Below are 18,784 nucleotides of genomic sequence, written 5' to 3' on the forward strand. Positions count from 1 at the left end.
AGGAGGTGTATGTGTGTGTGTGTTAATCATTCCTCTGCCCGCTGTTTCAGTGCTTCAAATCCCCTCCCTCCAGTGGCTTCTTCTCCCTATCCATGTTACAAATTTCTCCTTCCCCTCCAAAACAAACAAACAAAAAAACAAAAAAAAAACATGGCCAGTTATTTTCAGCTCCAAATGGCAGGTAAGGGAGAACAATGGTTCACTTAAAGTCAGGTGTGCAGCACAATCCTTTGCATTTTTACTCAGTAGGGAGCCCCGCTGAATTCTCTGCAAATGTTTGACAGCCTTGGGGAGTTTCTAGCAGTAGTGAGATCTGAAACTGCCTTTCTGTCTCAGAATCATAACAGGGTTGTTGTTGTTTTAAGGCACATATTTGCATAAATTTTGCACATGCCGACTTTTAGGGAGAGATGCAATTTTAGAAGTAATTGCTATAATTTAAACACAAATGCAGTACAGCTCACCACAGTAGAGAGGCCATTAAAAGGGGACCTACGTGCCTGGGCTCATTCTGCTGTCCAGTCTGTTGATGGGTAACATCAAGGTTTTCCTTTCTAATGAAACTGGATTTGAACTGGACAGCCCTTCAAAGAGAGGAATGAATGTATGGGAAAATGATATCTGGGATACAGCAATGTCTGAGCATCTCACCAGGCACAGGTGGGTAATTAAGGGCACAATGAAAAGAGGCACCTTCCAAGAAATGTGGACCCCTTTCTTTAACTATGTTAATGACTAAAATCAAGACTCAGGACTCAGCTACACAGGTCAATTATAACATTAAAAATATGCTGTAAAAATGTGACAACAGATGGTGCTGTAGAGCAGCAATCAGAAGTCAATGGTAAAATGCACTGGGAGCTATAAATACATTTTATAGCATTTTTTTATATCTGTGTAGATCCAGCCCTTGTTATACCCATCACTCAATATTCTCAATGGACAGGTTACGTCAAGTAATATGTTTGAACATTGGGTGTGTAACCTTATGTCTATAACAGATGGCTAGAACAAACACCATTAGCTGTACTGCTGGATGAGTGTTTAATAGCTTTTGCATTTGTTTAAAAACCAACAAAAAATGTTTAAAAGGAGAGAAAGGGAGCGGACTGTCCATGTGCCCCCCCGTGCTATATCAGTGCTCATGGCCTCTTTTCCAGAGGGTTGGAAAAGGAAGCCTGCTTTTCCTCAAGGCATTCTCTTGTGGTCTTCTTTTGCTCTGGTCACCAAGCCAAGCTCATGGGAAGTCACTGGATGTGTAGCAAAGGAGGAAATATAACCTTGCAACACAGCAGTAAGGGATCACACAGACATTCTTAAGTTTCTAGAGAGCCTTTGCACGAGTGCCAAAAGTGTGGGAATTGTAGGTCGGTGAGGAGAATAGGGGTCTCCAAACAACTCTCAGCACCCTGAACAAACTGCAGCTCCCATAATTCTTTGGGTGAAGCCGTGGATGCGAAAGTGGTGTGATACTGCTTTAAATGTATAATACAGATTTGGCCCTAGTCCTACAAGGAATGGCCACAATTAGCTTGGAGAAGAGAAGGTCAAGGGGACTGCTTTCAAATATCTGAAAGGCGGTCATGCTGACGATAGAGCAGACTTATTTTCTGTTGCTCTGGAGGGGCAGGACTAGGACCAGTAGGTGGAAATGGGAAGGAAACAGATTTTGGAGAAATGTCCTAATGGCAAGAACCTTTCCACTGCCTTGGTAGTTGATAGTTTCTCTGTTGCTACTGTTGTTCAAACAGGAGCTACGCAGCCATTTGCCAAGGATGCTGCAGTTTGCAAGATTCCTGTACTGAACAGTTGGACTACATGACCTGCAATATCCCTGCCAGCTCTAACATCCTATGATCATCTCTTGATGTTGCAGCCATCTAGTGATGAATTTGCATAGCCAGGCCCTTACGGCGAAAGAAAAGAAAAGCCCATATCCTTTTTCTTATCTAATTTTGAGCTTACAATGAATCAGGGCTTGCTTCTCCTCCCCCAGCTTTGTGTTCTGCATTCTTACAGTGCAGGTTGAATTAGCAAAACCTGAAGCAAAGATACACAGTCATAAGACACCGCTTTGATAGCTCCCCCATGCTTGCTTTTCAAAGTGCTTTCTCAACATTAAGCCTCTTAGCACCCCGCCGAGAAAGATCTACATTATTATCCAAAGCAAAGAGAGGTTAACTGCCTTTCCCCGGGCACAGAGGAGGCAAGATGTAAACACAAACCAAATTATAACCCTTTCACTAGTTTCTCAATCCTAAACTATACCTAAACTATAACCAGGAGAGTCCACCTGTCATCGGGCCAGCTTTCAAAAGAGCTAATTATCTCCAATTAGGGTTGCATTTTCCAATAAGTTCAGCTTCACGTTTGTCCTTGTGTGCAGAAGAGTTCTTCTTCACATCCTGCTTTATAGAAGGGGTGAAATGGCTCCTTTTTTTGTTACTATGGGTTTTTGCTTGAAAAGGGAATGGGCGGCATTCAACACCGTGCTCCTCTGATTGTTCCATCAGCTTACAACTATATCAGCTTACGAGATGGAATGATTCCCCCCTCCCCTCTCTCCATGTGCTTCTTCTGGGGGTTCTCCCAACCCTTTAAAAGCCCATTTCATGGGCTGTGGGGGTACACAGGGGAAGGAGAGTGGGGGGAGCCCATTGCGCAAGCGGAAGCCCATGTGCTGGCAGGGTTCAGTGGGTGAATCCCAGCCAGTATATTTATAGCTGCATCAGACTTGAATGTTGAATGTATTTTATCTGGATGGAAACTTCCCACACTTGTTTAATGCTTTTAGTCCCAGAGTTTGAAGCCTTTTTTCTGTTGAGGGCCACATTTCAATGCTTAGCATTGAATATAATATAACCCCGAAGGACCAGGTGCACAGCCTGGGAGTCATTTTGGACTCACAGCTGTCCATGGAAGCGCAGGTTAATTCTGTATCCAGGGCAGCTGTCTACCAGCTCTACCTGGTACGCAGGCTGAGACCCTACCTGCCCACGGACTGTCTCACCAAAGTGGTGCATGCTCTGGTTATCTCCCGCTTGGACTACTGCAATGCGCTCTATGTGGGGCTACCTTTGAAGGTGACCCGGAAACTGCAATTAATCCAGAATGCGGCAGCTAGACTGGTGACTGGGAGTGGCCGCCGGGACCACATAACACTGGTCCTGAGAGATCTGCATTGGCTCCCAGTACGTTTCCGAGCACAATTCAAAGTGTTGGTGCTGACCTTTAAAGTCCTAAACGGCCTCAGTCCTGTATACCTGAAGGAGCGTCTCCACCCCCATCATTCAGCCCGGACACTGAGATCCAACGCCGAGGGCCTTCTGTCGGTTCCCTCACTGCGAGAAGCAAAGCTACAGGGAACCAGGCAGAGGGCCTTCTCAGTAGTGGCGCCCGCCCTGTGGAACGCCCTCCCATCACAGGTCAAGGAAATAAACAACTACCTGACATTCAGAAAAAACCTGAAGGCAGCCCTATTTAGGGAAGTTTTTAATGTGTGATATTTTTGTATTTGATTTCTGTTGGAAGCCGCCCAGAGTGGCTGGGGAAATCCAGCCAGATGGGCGGGGTACAAATAATAAATATTATTATTATTATTATTATTAGCCTGCTGGGGAATGAACAGGTAGCTCTTGCCAGAGATCTGAACTAAAGCTTCCAGTGGTCTTCTTTTCCCTCTCTTCTTTCCTTTCCCACAAATGTTATACAAACACCATACATTGTCTATCACATATCACTTCCCTTAGGACTTCCCAGTCCATCTCTCCATGGCATTCTATGCAAACCTTTACTTCTGCTGCATATCCCGTTATTCCACCCAATTTTATCTCATGTGTTTCCTTTGTTTAATATTAACTGCTGCTCATACGGGTTATACCCCTACTGGCTGGTTAAATGGAGTGTTATATCTCTTGTTATATCTCCGAAAGACTTACATCCTTCTTTTATCTGTTTCTCAACTTCATTTCTTATTTTCACGGTCATAACCGCTAATTCTGTCAATTTTATCAATTTATTCTGCCGTATTTCTTTCGTTGCTATTTCTTTTCATTTTTTGGGCATAAACTATTCTAGCCACAGCGGTTGTGTGTAAGAAGAGGTTGAATGTCTTCTTTGGGATATCATTGCTTATTATCCCTAGTACGAAGGCCTACGAAATGCACTGGTAAATTTAAAGATCTTTTTAAAATTCTATATGAATCTTTTCCCAGTACTCTCTAGCATACTTGCACAACCACCACATATGCACCAGAGTTCCTTCTACCTCTTGACACTTCCAACATAACTTGGTCCTCTTTTTTTGATACATTTTTACCAGTTTGCTGGGTGTCAAGGACCACCTGCACACAATCTTTTGTATGTTTTCCTTGATAAGATAACAGGCCGAGAAATTCATGGTTTCCCCCCATAATTTCCCCCAGGCAGATATTTCTATATTATAACCAATATCAATTGCCCATTTAGTCATGGTTGCCTTTACCATCTTGTCTTTGGTTTCCCACTCCAATAACAGTTTATATATTTCAGAGATTCGTTTATCATCATTTCCTATTACAATTTATTTGAATTCTGAGCCAATTTCCCCAAATCCATTTTCTTTATCTTTTTTAAATAGCTCATTCACTGGAAGCACTGGAACCAATCCATAGTATAATCTTGTAGCTCTTCTCTCCTCTCCCCCCCCCAATTCACTCTTTCTTCTTTAAACCCTATGAGATCTTTGTAAGTAGCCCACCTTTTATCCACGTTTATCCTTTTCACTGATACCGCCTCAGTAGGGGATAACCACCTTGGGGTTTTCCTTTCTAAGAGGTCCTTATGTCTCAGCCAGACGGTGTAAAGGCTCCTTCATACTACATGATTTTGGAAACCTTTATGTACCCTTGTTTTGTCACAATACTGATATTATGCATGGCATCCATAACGTAAGTCAAAACCCTCTTTTCCCTCATTCCATTGTTCCATCCATTTTGCCCCTCTCTAAAATCAGCCACCCCATAAGAGGCCTTCTCTGCACACCTCCTGTCACTGCCATTTATCCTTTCCCACAGAGCACCCTCCTCCCACACAAAAGTGTGAAGGTCCATAGGCGTCCTGTGGGCACTCCAGCGTTAGTCCAAAGCAGGAGGAACCAAAAGCAATACTTGCGAGGTATTAGTAAGAGAAGTGGGAGCACCTCTCAAACCGACGCTATCCAATTTTGAACTCATATCCAAGAGCAGGGGTGCCCGCTTGAATAAAATATTGTGGGGGCCCAGGTAAGCCCTGCCCCACATAATCAGTCACATGACACAGCACGCACACACAACATTTGAATGGGAATGCCGATCAACTTTGTGGGGGCCCATCGCCCTTAAAGATTTTATTGTGGGGGGGGGCGAAGCCCCCACGGTCCCTAGGAGTTGGCTCCTATGTCCATGAGTACCGTGAAGAAGCCACAGATTTTCACATTCCCCTCACAATCTAAACCCCATTCAAATATGTGGGCTGCAGTCCTATACTCATTTATCTCACGGCAAGCCCCATTGAACTTAATGGGACTTCAGTATAGCCTTGAAGTCCCCCGTCAAAAATGGGAACTGAGTATATATCTGAAAGGCTTGAGGAAGCATGGAGGTGGAACAACTCTTTCTGCCCCTGTTGTCGTTTGTCTATATATAGAGTTGTGCCCATGAAACGACTTGGCAAAGGTCGCCGTGCCATGCCTCCATATGAAATGCAATGTTTTCCAACTGATATTCCCGTTTCAAGTCAGGCATGTAAGTAAGCATGATGTGTCTGTGCTCTGCAGTGGAGCAGGAAACAAGGTGTCTGTCTCTGCTGCAAAGAAACAAAACGGGGTGGGGAAGGATGGAGGAAGGAAGGAAGGGGAGAGACAGGGGCGTTCTTTTGTGGAACAAACCCAGGCTGAAAAACAACAACGTTGGCGTCACCCAAAGTTTGGCTCATGCTAAAAATATAGCACATTTATTAAAAATATATATTTATAAACATCGGTTTGAACAGACACAGATGTCAAGCAACCGAGAGAGAAAAGGAACGTCAGGTAACCTTACTTTGCTCAAGGTTTTACCCTTTGGTAGCTCAGGCAGCTCAGCGGAGTAGCTGGTTCCCCTCCCCCCTACCTTGTGATTGCACCATATGTTCATTTTAAGTTAAAAATTGGGAAAAAAACAAAGAGCGAGAGAAAGAAAAGCTTGCTAGCTTCCATGTAAATCAAAGAAAGAAGAGAAGAGAAGACGCAGACTAATGGGCATGGAACTTAACTTGGCACAGATATGCTATATATTTGTCACTGTTTATAATAGTGTCCAGTCTTTGGCTGTATTGAAAAGTTTTATCCATAGTGGGGGTTTTCCCTTGGACCCCCACCCCCCGTCCAAAGCTGATACTTACAGATTTGCACTCATTTCTCTAGAACAGAGAGAGAGAGAGAGAGAGAGAGAGAGAGAGAGAGAGAGAGAGAGAGAGATGCGAGTTTTGTTTGTAACTGTGTGAAAAAAGTCTTGTTCAATTAATTGTGCTTCAACCTCCAACGCCCTCAGGCAGAGCTTTTATGACGTCTTAATATACTACAGAGTCAATTCTCATTAAGCCGTGTGTCAATAGCCGGCCACGTTTGCCATCACCTCTTGTCAGCTGTCTCCCCCGTTTTGCGTCTGCGGCTCACAATGTCGTGTAGATGTACACAAAAATGATCACGACGAGGTTCAGGATTGTCCCGATAATGCCCAGCATTGCCAGGATGGACTCCTCTTTGCTCTCCTTTTCCTGGTTGCCTTTTTCTTCTTCATTTCCACTAGTGATTACCATCTTGGTAGCCAGTTTCTTAATCCTTCTCCTCAGGCTAACCTACAATGCAAAAAGAGAGAGAAGGAGAGAGCAAAGCAGAGAGTCAGAATATAATTGCTCTATTTATGAATTGGTGAATGGGTAAATTCTGTCAGTGTCAGTTCCTCCTTTTTCCAGTCTTCAGTTCTCCACATTTGCACACCAGCTTGCAATTTTTAAAATTAAAACTAAAAAGGCCTCGTGAAAATGCTTCAGTACCTGAGGGCAATATTTACCACACTTCTGTCCCCAAATCTAATGCATTTTCGTCTGTTGCTTTCATTAAGAAATGCATTTTGTGCATACTTTACACCAGCATATTCATTTTTGTACATATTTATAGGCTGGGGACCTGCATTGCAAAATTTTGGAGAAAGGTGAATTCTGAAAGATGGCTGTGTTTTGGTTTGCATATTGTCTTGAAAAGTGCAAATTAGGTAACTTCACTTTTAAATGAGAACTGAATTGAATTCCTACCCTCCCATCCCTTTGTGTTAAATACGTATTCTGTGGTTGACCTCCTTTGTAATGCTTAATTTTGAAATCTTTAAGATAATATTTTAGTTTGCTGTTAATTATGTTGCTTTGACTGTATACTCTATATTTGACTTTCTTCAGAAATGTTTGATTCTGGATTGTTTTACTGATGTTTTAATATGTGGTAAACCACTTTGAGATTTTTCTTTAAAATATAAAGAGGTGTAGAAATGAAAAAACAAACAAACAAATAATCCCGATAATAATGAGCATCTCTTATACTGATAATAGTCAACCAATCATTCTGCAAGCCAGCTAGACGTTATTTTATTTTATTTTATTTACAAGATCTCTTACCCACCAACACTTAACGATTACACCTCGTTGCCTCTTTTGATTTATTCTTAAATAAATAAACCTTGCCAGGCTTCACTTTGATATTACGAAAAGCACCTCAACCCCCTGGTAGGCTGCACACCCAGACCATCTCTGGGCTCTGTAACCTGGAGCAAAAAGGGTTCATTTATTAGCCTTTCCCAGGTTCTCAGAAGTTCTGGTTTCAAGCTCTGACACTCTGCAGCAGCACAGGTGAAGGCATAACAGAACAGGCTTGGCCAAATCTCATTTCTGCTAATATAGTCAGGGGAAGGGGGAGGGGGAAACAATCCCAGGAGGTAAACAAGAGTCCCCTGCCTTTTTTCTATATTTTCCCTACACAGAAAGAAAACTACAATGACTTTCTTATAAATAATGCAGAATAAAACCAGAGATGGAACAGTTTTTCTCTTTGTTTTTTGTTTTTCCTTCTCCTTAATATAAAATGAAACATTTGCAACACGGACAGCTGCTGCTGGTGGGATATGGTGATCAGCAGTTCCACTTTCTGAAGCTGCTAACTCTTTAGGACAGTGAAACACAGTGAAACACACTGAAACACACACACACACACACACACACACACACACACACACACACACACCCCATGACTGATATTTGGTTTCTGAAAAGCAATCACATTATGCCAAGCTACATCCACAACTCAGAAGACTCCATATCCACTGGCAGAGGAAGAGGAGTGCAGGGGGAGTGCACAGCCCCCCCCAGCCAATCCTCCCAGGATGCGTGCCAGCCCCCCACACGCCTGCTCTTCGCCCCTCAGTGCCGGAGCATGAAGCTCCGCCACTGTCCATATCCATCATGGAAAGTAAGGCAGGATCTTGACCCACCTGATTTTGTCATGGTTTTATCCCTAAGATCCCCAATTCTGCTGTGATCTTAGCCCCTACCCAGGCTGGTAATATTCTTACAAAAGTTGGGAGCCACCCCCACTCTCTGCCGAGCTGCAGCAAGATTCCAGGGGGTTCCAGGTGCTCACCCAGGGTTTGTGCTCTTTTGGAGAATTGAAGACACAGTGGAGACTTCCATGTGCATGCACACTTCTTCAGATACACTGAAATAGAAGTCACCAGACCCTTATATATAGTGAGAGGGTGAGGAGTGGTATTACTCAGAAGGGTGGTGGGAATGGGTGATTGGCTGATGGGTATGGAAAATCTGTTGATGACTATTAACGACTTCAATTAGTCCTAAAGGAAAGAGCAAGGGGCGAGATGCAATCGTTTATAACAATTGCAGTCGTTAACAGTCGTCAACAGGTTTTCCACACCTATCAGCCTATCACCCATTCCCACCCCCCTTCTGAGTAATACCCCTCCTCACCCTCTCACTATATATAAGGGTCTGGTGACTTCTGTTTCAGTGTATCTGAAGAAGTGTGCATGCACATGAAAGCTCATACCAAGAACAAACTTAGTTGGTCTCTAAGGTGCTACTTGCCGACAAAGGTCCGTATAGTTAAAGCTATGGTTTTCCCAGTAGTAATGTACGGAAGTGAGAGCTGGACCATCAAGAAGGCTGATCGCCGAAGAATTGATGCTTTTGAATTATGGTGCTGGAGGAGACTCTTGAGAGTCCCATGGACTGCAAGAAGATCAAACCCATCCATTCTCAAGGAAATCGGCCCTGAGTGCTCACTAGGAGGACAGATCCTGAAGTTGAGGCTCCAGTACTTTGGCCACCTCATGAGAAGAGAGGACTCCCTGGAAAAGACCCTGATGTTGGGAAAGATGGAGGGCACAAGGAGAAGGGGATGACAGAGGGTGAGATGGTTGGACAGTGTTCTCGAAGCTACTAACATGAGTTTGGCCAAACTGCGGGAGGCAGTGGAAGGCAGGAGTGCCTGGCATGCTCTGGTCCATGGGGTCATGAAGAGTTGGACATGACTGAACGACTGAACAACAACAAAAGGTGCTACTGGAAGGATTTTTTTATTTTGTTTTTACTATGGCAGACCAACATGGCTTCCTACCTGTAACTGGAACAGTGGAGACTGTCGTAGCTTTAAGAAATATGATTTATTCACCCATTTACACCTTCACTCTGCATGGAAGGAGCCTAGATCTTACAGGGTGGTCATTTCAAGAGGGGCTTGTTCCCCACAAAAATGCGGGATGTCTATCATTATACTGTAAGTGAGATATATAGTGGATTCTTAATGAGTGCCTGGCTTTAGGTCCTGCACAGCTGAAACATGCCCAAGCCTTTTTGCTAAATTTTCACACTGTGCATTTGCCATTTTGGGGACAGGATTCCTTAGCCCCCAACCACACTTACTGCATAGCAGCAAGTAACGTGTAGGGAGTACCTGATCTCAAATGAGCCCACCACAGGAAAGATACATCCTGGTCGCTATGAAAAAAGGAAGAGCAAATAATGGATATTCCAAAGGCTATTAAAAAATAAGAGAGAAGCAGGGAATGTACCCTAAAGAGAAGGGGGAAACAGCTCTTTAGGATCCCAGGGATTCTTATTGCCTGATTTCCAAACAACTGACTTGTGTGGCAAGGCGTCCCCCCTGCCCTTTAGACCTCCCCATACCAAAGGCGTGACAACTATTATTTTGTGTAAAACCAGGCCACATCTTTATTGACTACAGATGTAAAACCCACGAATTCTGGCTGGCCTGCCAGAAGGACTTACATTGGGGTCAATCGGAAGTGGGGAAGTCCCTGACCTACATCAAGGAGTAACTCCCCCACTGGATTGCACCTGTGGAGTGTTGTGGGCCCCCACCCCCACCTGGACATCCAGACAGAAGCATCTCCCCTGGATCCCTTTAATGGGATATCTCATTTTTGGAGGGACCAGGTAGAGATTACAACCTCTACCCCTGTCCAACACTATGCCTACCCAATGCCTAAACCACCACTTGAGCAAATGCTAACTGCCAAACCACCCACATCTGAAGCCAAAACCTTCAGCCTTCAACAGGTGGGAGCAACCAGGATGGGCTCATTTTGCAGAAATCACTGAGAAGGGTGATTTTGCTTCATAACTTTCTTTCTAGGATGACTAGAGACTTAAAAAAAAAAAACAACCTCAGAGTCTGGAGCTCCTGCTCAGGTGTGTGTGCCAGTGAAGGGCTTCCTCTGTGCCATTGTGCCCACAGATGCCACGTTGGTGTCCCCTCTCACATATCACGGGCCCATTTCCTTTTTTCCAGTGTGGCTGGTCAACTTGGCATCAGGGCCTGAGGCACATTTATTTATTTATTTATTTATTTATTTATTTATTTATTTATTTATTTATTTATTTATGAGAGCCAGTGTGGGTGTAGTGGTTAAGAGTGGTAGACTTGTAATCTGGTGAACCGGGTTCGCGTCTCCACTCCTCCACATGCAGCTGCTAGTCACACTTCTCTGAAGTCTCTCAGCCCCACTCCCCTAACAGAGTGTTTGTTGTGGGGAAGGAAGGGAAAGGAGAATGTTAGCCACTTTGAGACTCCTTCGGGTAGTGATAAAGCGGGATATCAAATCCAAACTCTTCTTTCTTTCTTTCTTTCTTTCTTTCTTTCTTTCTTTCTTTCTTTCTTTCCTTGTCAATATTGAGGGAGTCAACCACCAGCTTGCTTTTAGGAAAGTTTCCCAACTGCAAACTTCGAACAACCTCTGAGCTTCAGAAGAAGGGAGTAGCAGCACGTTTAAAAGAAATGACAAATAACAAAGGAATATTCCGTTCTTTTGTCTCATTCATACGGCTCAAGCCTACGCATTCCCCAGAATCTTCTCTTCCCTACTTGGCAATTTGATCACTGCTGGTGCTTCTCTTCTTCAGGAGATAAGGGAGACTCGGCGTAGGAACTCACACACCTCTTTACCCCTTCCTTCCAGGGGTTACTTCACTTTGCCAATCAAAGCAAATTTCTGTTGTATATCTCTCATCTGCAAAAGGATGAAACTATCCTCCCAAAATTAATGCTCCCTTATCTCTTAATGTGTCATCACAATTAATAGCTTGGGGACAGAAAACATGCTGAAATTTCTGAACAGTTTGCCTGGGAGATCTGCGATTGTGTATGAAAGCATACAGAACTGGGGGCTGATAGTCAAGCTAGGCTGAACAGAGGTGGGACAGATCCTCATTTTTCGGTCTTTTTTTCATGCTCTGTTCAAATAAAGGGATAGCTGCTCTTGATTTACACCACTGGCAGATGTGGCCTTTGGGAAATGGTTACAAAAGAAGAGGCCTCACTTGTTTTGCAAATCATCAGATAGTGCTTGCCAGCATAATGTTGAGTCTGGTCCAACATGGTGTCAGGCAAGTTTCTGCGATGCGATAATTAATTACTTCTGGTGCTGCGGAAGCTGTGAGAGTTGAATCTGTTCAGTTCTCCACGGGATAAGCTTTCCTTGTGCATCTCTCTGGAGCATCTTAATAAATTTTTGCTTTTAATCTCAAATCACATCATTCCCACAACTTTTTCAAGTGCAAGCCAAGGTGCCAGCAACATTCAGAGCCTGTCTCAAAGAAGCTGAAGCAATTCCTCTCAGATTTTTTTTTTGGGGGGGGGAATGCATTTCCAGGGGGTGCCCAAATGTAGCATAGCAGGTGCTGTTGTTGGTCTCACTCACGAGCTACTCTCTGTTTGCAGGGTTGCCAAGTTTTAAACCAGCCACCGTGGCACTGCCTTTAACAGCAACAATGCTGTGTTTCCATGCTGATTTCTTCCATATATGATACTGAAATTAGAAGCACAAGAGCATGCCAGACCCCTTTTCTGGTTATTTGGCAGCCTTATTCCTCTGGTGCTTGTTATCGACTAAGGTAGACTAACAATTTCTCTTGGACCAGGGGGTACAAGTTTGTAAATTTGCTGGGTTCATTCTGTGGCATGACTCCTGTGCTGATGTAACAGCTGTGCAACAAGCTGAGATTCAACTCTTCTCCTGCTCTAGCTCAGTTGGTTAGAGTGTGGTGCTAATAATGCCAAGGTTACAGGTTCAATCCCTGTATCGGACAACTGCATATCCCTGCATTGCAGGGGGTTGGATTTGATGATGCTCAGGATCCCTTCCGATTCTGCAATTCTATGATTTCAATGGTTTCCAGTAAGGTTAATTCATAGTATAGTCTAGCTCAGTTGGTAGAGCACGAGACTCATAATCTCAGGCTCATGGGTTCAAGCCCCACATTGGGCAAAAGATTGGATTGGATTAGATGGTCCTCACGGTCCCTTCCAACTCTACAATTCTATGATTCTATGATAGTAAATACTTTCCATTTTTCATGCAGCTATTCAGGGCACGGGAAGGTTCCTACCAGGGTTGGGGAAAAACTGTTGTGCACTCATGGGTAAATCAAGGTGCTTCTAGATAGTTGCTGTTTTCAGGTAGGATTCAATCACATGCCAGAAAATTCAGGTTGCACAAATGCAGCTGACTGCAATAGCGGTGGTGTGACAATGCTCCCCTGAGCTCCGGTCGGTTGCACTGCTGCTGCTTACAATGAGGTGGGGGGGGGGAGGGAGAAGCAGTGGTGTGCTGTGCGAGGTGCAAAAGCATCAGCAGGAGGTCCACATTGGTCCTTTCGTGTCTATATATATGAAATAGAATGGGGTTGGTTATGTGAGTCTTCACACATAATGGGCACCAGCTCTTTCCGTGCGGTACCAATTCTCCAGAAACAGATCCATCCAATAGGCTTTTGCACATTCTCCCAGCCATGCAGAAGCCTCTCAAGGAGGCCTTAACTGTGCATTGGAATAGAGTACAATATTGGAAAAATTTATTACCATTGGGCAACTAAGCAATCAGTTCAGTAATGTGTTAGTTGTGCAACTACTTGACTCCATCATGCATTAATATGTTTTTGACTTTCTTTCTTTCTTTCTGGTATTTCTTACCCACCCTTCACCCTAAAATCTCAGGACAAATTGCATAAACAAAAAAACCAGGCTTGTCCATATAGTTATTTAATGCGGATAGGAAGCTTTCTGTACCTCTATTAATTCACCATTGTTTATATGTCATTCTCCTCTAAATCACTGCCTTCGCACACTTTACCCTCTCCTATTCTGGACTTTTTCATACCTCAATCCCTTTCAGAATATCCCTTGTATGAGAAAATCTGTACTGAGGGAAGGGAAGTGTGAGAAGGCAGTGATTTAGAGTCAAAGGTCCTATTGAAAATGGAGAATTAATGAAGGTACAGGGAACTTACTATCCTCATTTTAACCAACAGCATAGATGAGCCCACAATCACAAAACAACGAAAAATCAACATTATCTTAAAACAAGAAAAGAATAAAACAAATACAGCTAGTAATGTCATTTACAAGAAAGGCAACCAAAAATTAATACCACCTGATGCGGAGATTGCTATGTTTATCGGGTCTCCGACCGCAATAAATTCTATTCTATTCTATTCTATTCTATCATCTCACACCTAGCCATAGCTATTATTGTGAATCTACAAGTGCTAACAATTATATTTTTTGCAATATATTGCTCAGAACTGGTCTGGTGTAATGAGTAAGTGCTCTGAAATAGGTAGCGAGCACAGAGATGGTTCTTTGTTAATAACTACTGTATATTCTGGTGTATAAAACTACTTTTTAATCCAGGAAAATCTTCTCAAAAGTCGGGGGTCATCTTATACACCGGGTGGAGAATCTGTGGTCGAGTATATCTCAAACTCTATATTTTAACTGGAAAAGTTGGGGGTAATCTTATATGCCCAGTCGTTTTATACGCCGGAAAATACAGTAAATAAAGCACAAAGCAAAGCCAATGTGATCTTTGGCCTTATTTATTTATATCACAGTTATATCTCAGATTTCTTCTAAGGAGCTCAAGGTGGTACTCATGGTTCCCCCTTTCCCCCTTTTATCCTCACAACAACCCTGTGAGGTAGGTTAGGGTGAGAGGGAGCGATTGGCCCAAGGTCACCCAGGAAGCATTATGGCTAAGTAGGGATTTGAACCCCCTGGTCTCTCAGGTCCTAGTCCAACACTCTAACCACTACACCGTGCTGGCTCTAGATTACTCCAGACAGTAGACTAATGGTCATTATGGCACATGTATATTGTTTCCCCTTAGTCTTCCAAGTTCATGGGTTGGAGCCAAATGAAATGTGGCATGTTGGATACTGCAGAAGGCGTTCCACTCACGGAAGGGTGGTGTCCCACCTTGTGCTGGAGCAATGTGCAAAGCAGTGGCACAAGATCCAGAGATGCTCTCCACTTGGGCATGTTGTCTTGCATGAACAGAAGCATGAGAACAGACTTAGAAGCTGCCAGTTATACCACTCAGAGAACTCTGCAAGTTTTCGCAGAGCAGCCCCAGTGGCTGATTTCCTTCCACATGTTGGATCCATGGTTCTTCCCATCTAGCCCTTACAAAATACCTCCCTCCCCTCTCTAGTAATAGTTTAGTGAATAAGAACAGCCTAGATCGGCCTTCCTCAACCTCCCATCATCCTTATGATCGTTACTTATATGCCGCTTAATATGCAAAGTCCATAATGAGTTTATATAGAATCCAGTAAGATAATTTAAAAAGAAAAAAGGTATATACAACATTTAAAACCAAAAATACAAAGAAATGCCTGAGTAAAAACAAAAAGAAGTTTCAATAATAAAAAAAAGAAGTATCAATAAAAAATAAAACATAACTGTGCGATGAAATGCCTGTTTAAATAGACAGGTCTTTAGGAGTGTTTAAAGTCTGCCACAGTTGTTGTTGTTGTTAATTGAATTTATATACTGCCCAATAGATAAAGGTAAAGGACCCCTGGATGGTTAAATCCAGTCAAATTTGACTATGGGGTTAGGGTTAGGCTGAGGGAGCTGGCGTTTGTCCGCAGACAGCTTTTCCGGGTCATGTGGCCAGCATGACTAAACCACCTCTGGCGCAACGGAACACTGTGACGCAAGCCAGAGTGCACAGAAACGCTGTTTACCTTCCTGCTGCAGCAGTATCTATTTATCTACTTGCACTGCTGTGCTTTCGAACTGCTAGGTTGGCAGGAGTTGGGACAGAGCAATGGGAACTAACCCCGTCATGGGGATTTGAACTGCCAACCTTCTGATTGGCAAGCCCAAGAGGCTGAGTGGCTTAGACCACAGCACCACCCGCATCCCAGGGCAGTTCACAGAACTCAGGGTGGGTCACAGTTCCTGCCTCATGAACCACACATGGAACTGTTTTCCAGAGAGTGACCATTGGTCATGTTGACTGTGATGGATGAGAATACCACAAAACCTGGAATGTCATAGTTTTCCCGTCTCTGGTTTAAAAGATAAACCCATCAAAAGTACCCGGTGATGCTATGGGTAAATGCATCTGACCATTAACCAGAAGGTTGGTGGTTTGAGCCCACCAAGGGCAGCCTGTGGGCAGGATTCCTGCATTCCAGGGGGTTGTACTAGATGTATCTTGGGGGCCCTTCCAACTCTATGATTCTATGACTTCAAACAGGATTTCTGGGAAGGGGCTCTTTGATAAGACACAGGCCAATGGTCTGAGATGATAGGAGTTGCAGTTTAAAACATCTGGAGAGGACCAGGTTGTGGAAGGAGGCAGTCCAAATCCACTAAACAGCAAAAGAGCCGTTTGGGTGGAAAGGAAGGATGTAATTAACAACAACTACTACTGTAATAGGGTCAATTGAAATCTGGCTACAAAATGTTGCTTTAGAGGAATGTAAGGCAGTCAAATGGGCCAAGGGAGAGACATTCTGTGGCAGCATAAAGGTTGCAAAGCCTTCGTCATATCCTTCAGCACACAGTTGGGAGGGTATTGCTGTGGCCAGGAAGTATGATGAGAATAGAAGCTACTTGAGGACATGAGGGAGTGTTGGCTGCAAATTAAAGAATTTCCCCCGAGTCAGAAAGGTTCTCGGATCTCATAATGGTGAACATCTCCATGCCAGGAAATAAACCTTTTTTTTTTTTTTGGTCTCCTGAAGTTCAGCAGCACCTCTAACCCACATAGGTAAAAAAGAAAAAAGAAAAGGACTCCTGGACGGTTAAGTCCAGTTAAAGGCAACTATGGCGTTGTGGCACTTATCTCACTTCAGGCCGAGGAAGCCAGCATTTGTCCACACACAGCTTTCCAGGTCATGTGGCCAATATGACTAAACCGCTTCTGGCACAATGAAACACTCTGACAGAAACCAGAGCACACGGAAACAGCATTTACCTTCCCACCGCAGCGGTACCTATTTATCTACTTGCACTGGCGTGCTTTCAAACTGCAAGGTTGGCAGGAGCTGGGACAGAGCAATGGGAGCTCACCCCACTGTGAGGATTCAAACCGCCAACCTTCCGATCAGCAAGCCGAAGAGGCTCAGTGGTTTAGACCACAGCATCACCTGCTCCCCATAGGATAAGCAATCTGTCCGGTGCTTCTCCAGCTACCCAATTCCTCTACTGGGTGTTGAGTTCAATGAAAATAGGGACATCCTAAGGAAAAGCGGGACATTCCGGGATCAAATCAGAAACTGGGACGGCTTCTGTAAATCTGGGACTGTGTCTGAAAAAATAGGGACACTTGGAGGGTCTGTCAAAGTGGTATGATAGTGCTTTCGAAATAATTTACAACCGGGGGTGGGGGGGGTGCAATAAGAAAATCACATAGACCCATTACAAACAGATTTAACAATATAGCAGTATCATTGGTGCTCCCCCAAAGGCCTGGGAAAACAAAAACACCTGTGCCTGGTATCAAAGCAATGAGAAGGCTGGTGCCAGATGGACCTCGCCAGGGGGAGCATTCCATAAATGGGGGCTACCACAAAGAAGTCAATGCATGCTATAAGCTGCGGTAGACTCCCATTCGTGGAATGCTGAGAGCTTGTGACACACCGCCCATCACCACAATTTTTGCAAGTCTAAGACAAGGAACAAAAGCGATCAACGCCATAATGGTCAAAAGCTGCGGAGCTTGATCCAGAGTCAGATTTAGAATTTATTTCTCTTTTCTGCAGATACTGAATTTGGATCCTGCCAGCTGATGGCAGCTAACGATAAAATAAAATTAGCATGCAGCAATAATGCACTCCAAACCAAAGCTCATCTGAACTCTGTGGTGCTGATCAATGCACGTCTTGACATCCCACTACAGTCTGCAAAATCCACACCCACTGCAGAGTGGTGAACCTTTGAGTTTTTGATCACAATGAGCATTTAATGCATTTCCTGATTTTTTCAACAGGCCCCTGCAGCAGCTGCATCTGAAGGCTTCAGCAGGCGGCCTTGTTTATCTCCATGCTCTAGAAACCTCTGCCTGGTGATTTCTGCAGATCGTTAAAAGATATGGGAACAGGCCAGGCTGGATTTGCTCCCTGCTCAATTATTTCATGCAGTTCTTTAATAAATGTGTACCCTGCCTTTCAGGGTAGAAAACCCTCCCAAGGTGGCTAGGGAAGGTTCAGGGAAACAGAGACGCAACATTAAAGGCACCGCAATCAAAATTAAAAACCAAACCACTTCTTTGTCTGTTAGTAAATTGTATCCTGCCTTTTCCCACAAAGAAGCCCCAAGGAACCTGTACAAAACTCAGACAACCATATCACTGTTATACTCCATCTCTCAGAATGCTAGAACATCAGTGTCAGGAAACCCCCCCCCCCGCGCTTTGGAGAGTCGCGGGAGCGTTTGCAGTATAGAGACCCCCCCAAGCTATTTACTAGCTCGTCCTCCCCCTCCTCAGCCAGAAGCGACCATTCCTCCAGTGGGGAGGGGGAGTCAGAGGCAGGAAGGCGGTGCAGGGGCTCTGAGAGGATCGCAGAGCCTCAGCACCGAGGGGAAAGCGGGGAACGGGGTCAGGTTCCCATGCTCCGAGGGCGCAGGCCGGAAGGTTGTGGAAGGGGGAGGCGGGGGTTCAGAATCCCGCGCCTCTTTTGCTGGACAAAGAACCGGAAGGGTTCATTCCTGGACTCTGCGGAGGGATGAGATGGACGTTTGATCTTTTGCTCCACTGTATACCGTATATCTGTGCACAATAAAGAACTTAGTTTTAGAAGTTCTGCGTTTGGCGCTTTACTCATGAGCAACCACTGAACGTCCTTACAATCAGTAATCGAAGGAAATTGTCAGTAGATTCAGGATAGATAAAAGAAAGCACTTCTTCAT

General features: G+C 44.2%; 1 protein-coding gene across 1 annotated transcript in view; it reads right to left on the bottom strand.

The window, feature by feature from the left end:
- C1H14orf132 (chromosome 1 C14orf132 homolog) overlaps nucleotides 1–6,816 on the bottom strand; it is a 91,400-nt gene extending 84,584 nt beyond the window's left edge. Inside the window, exons 1-2 of the mRNA XM_033173183.1 lie at nucleotides 6,674–6,816; nucleotides 497–584 (exon numbers count right to left, since the gene is read on the bottom strand). Coding sequence (XP_033029074.1) covers nucleotides 497–584; nucleotides 6,674–6,816 — 231 coding nt within the window. The remainder of the gene's footprint in view (nucleotides 1–496; nucleotides 585–6,673) is intronic.
- Between the last annotated feature and the right edge of the window lie 11,968 nt (nucleotides 6,817–18,784).

The sequence above is a fragment of the Lacerta agilis genome, chromosome 1 (assembly GCF_009819535.1).
Source record: "Lacerta agilis isolate rLacAgi1 chromosome 1, rLacAgi1.pri, whole genome shotgun sequence".
NCBI lineage: Eukaryota > Metazoa > Chordata > Lepidosauria > Squamata > Lacertidae > Lacerta > Lacerta agilis.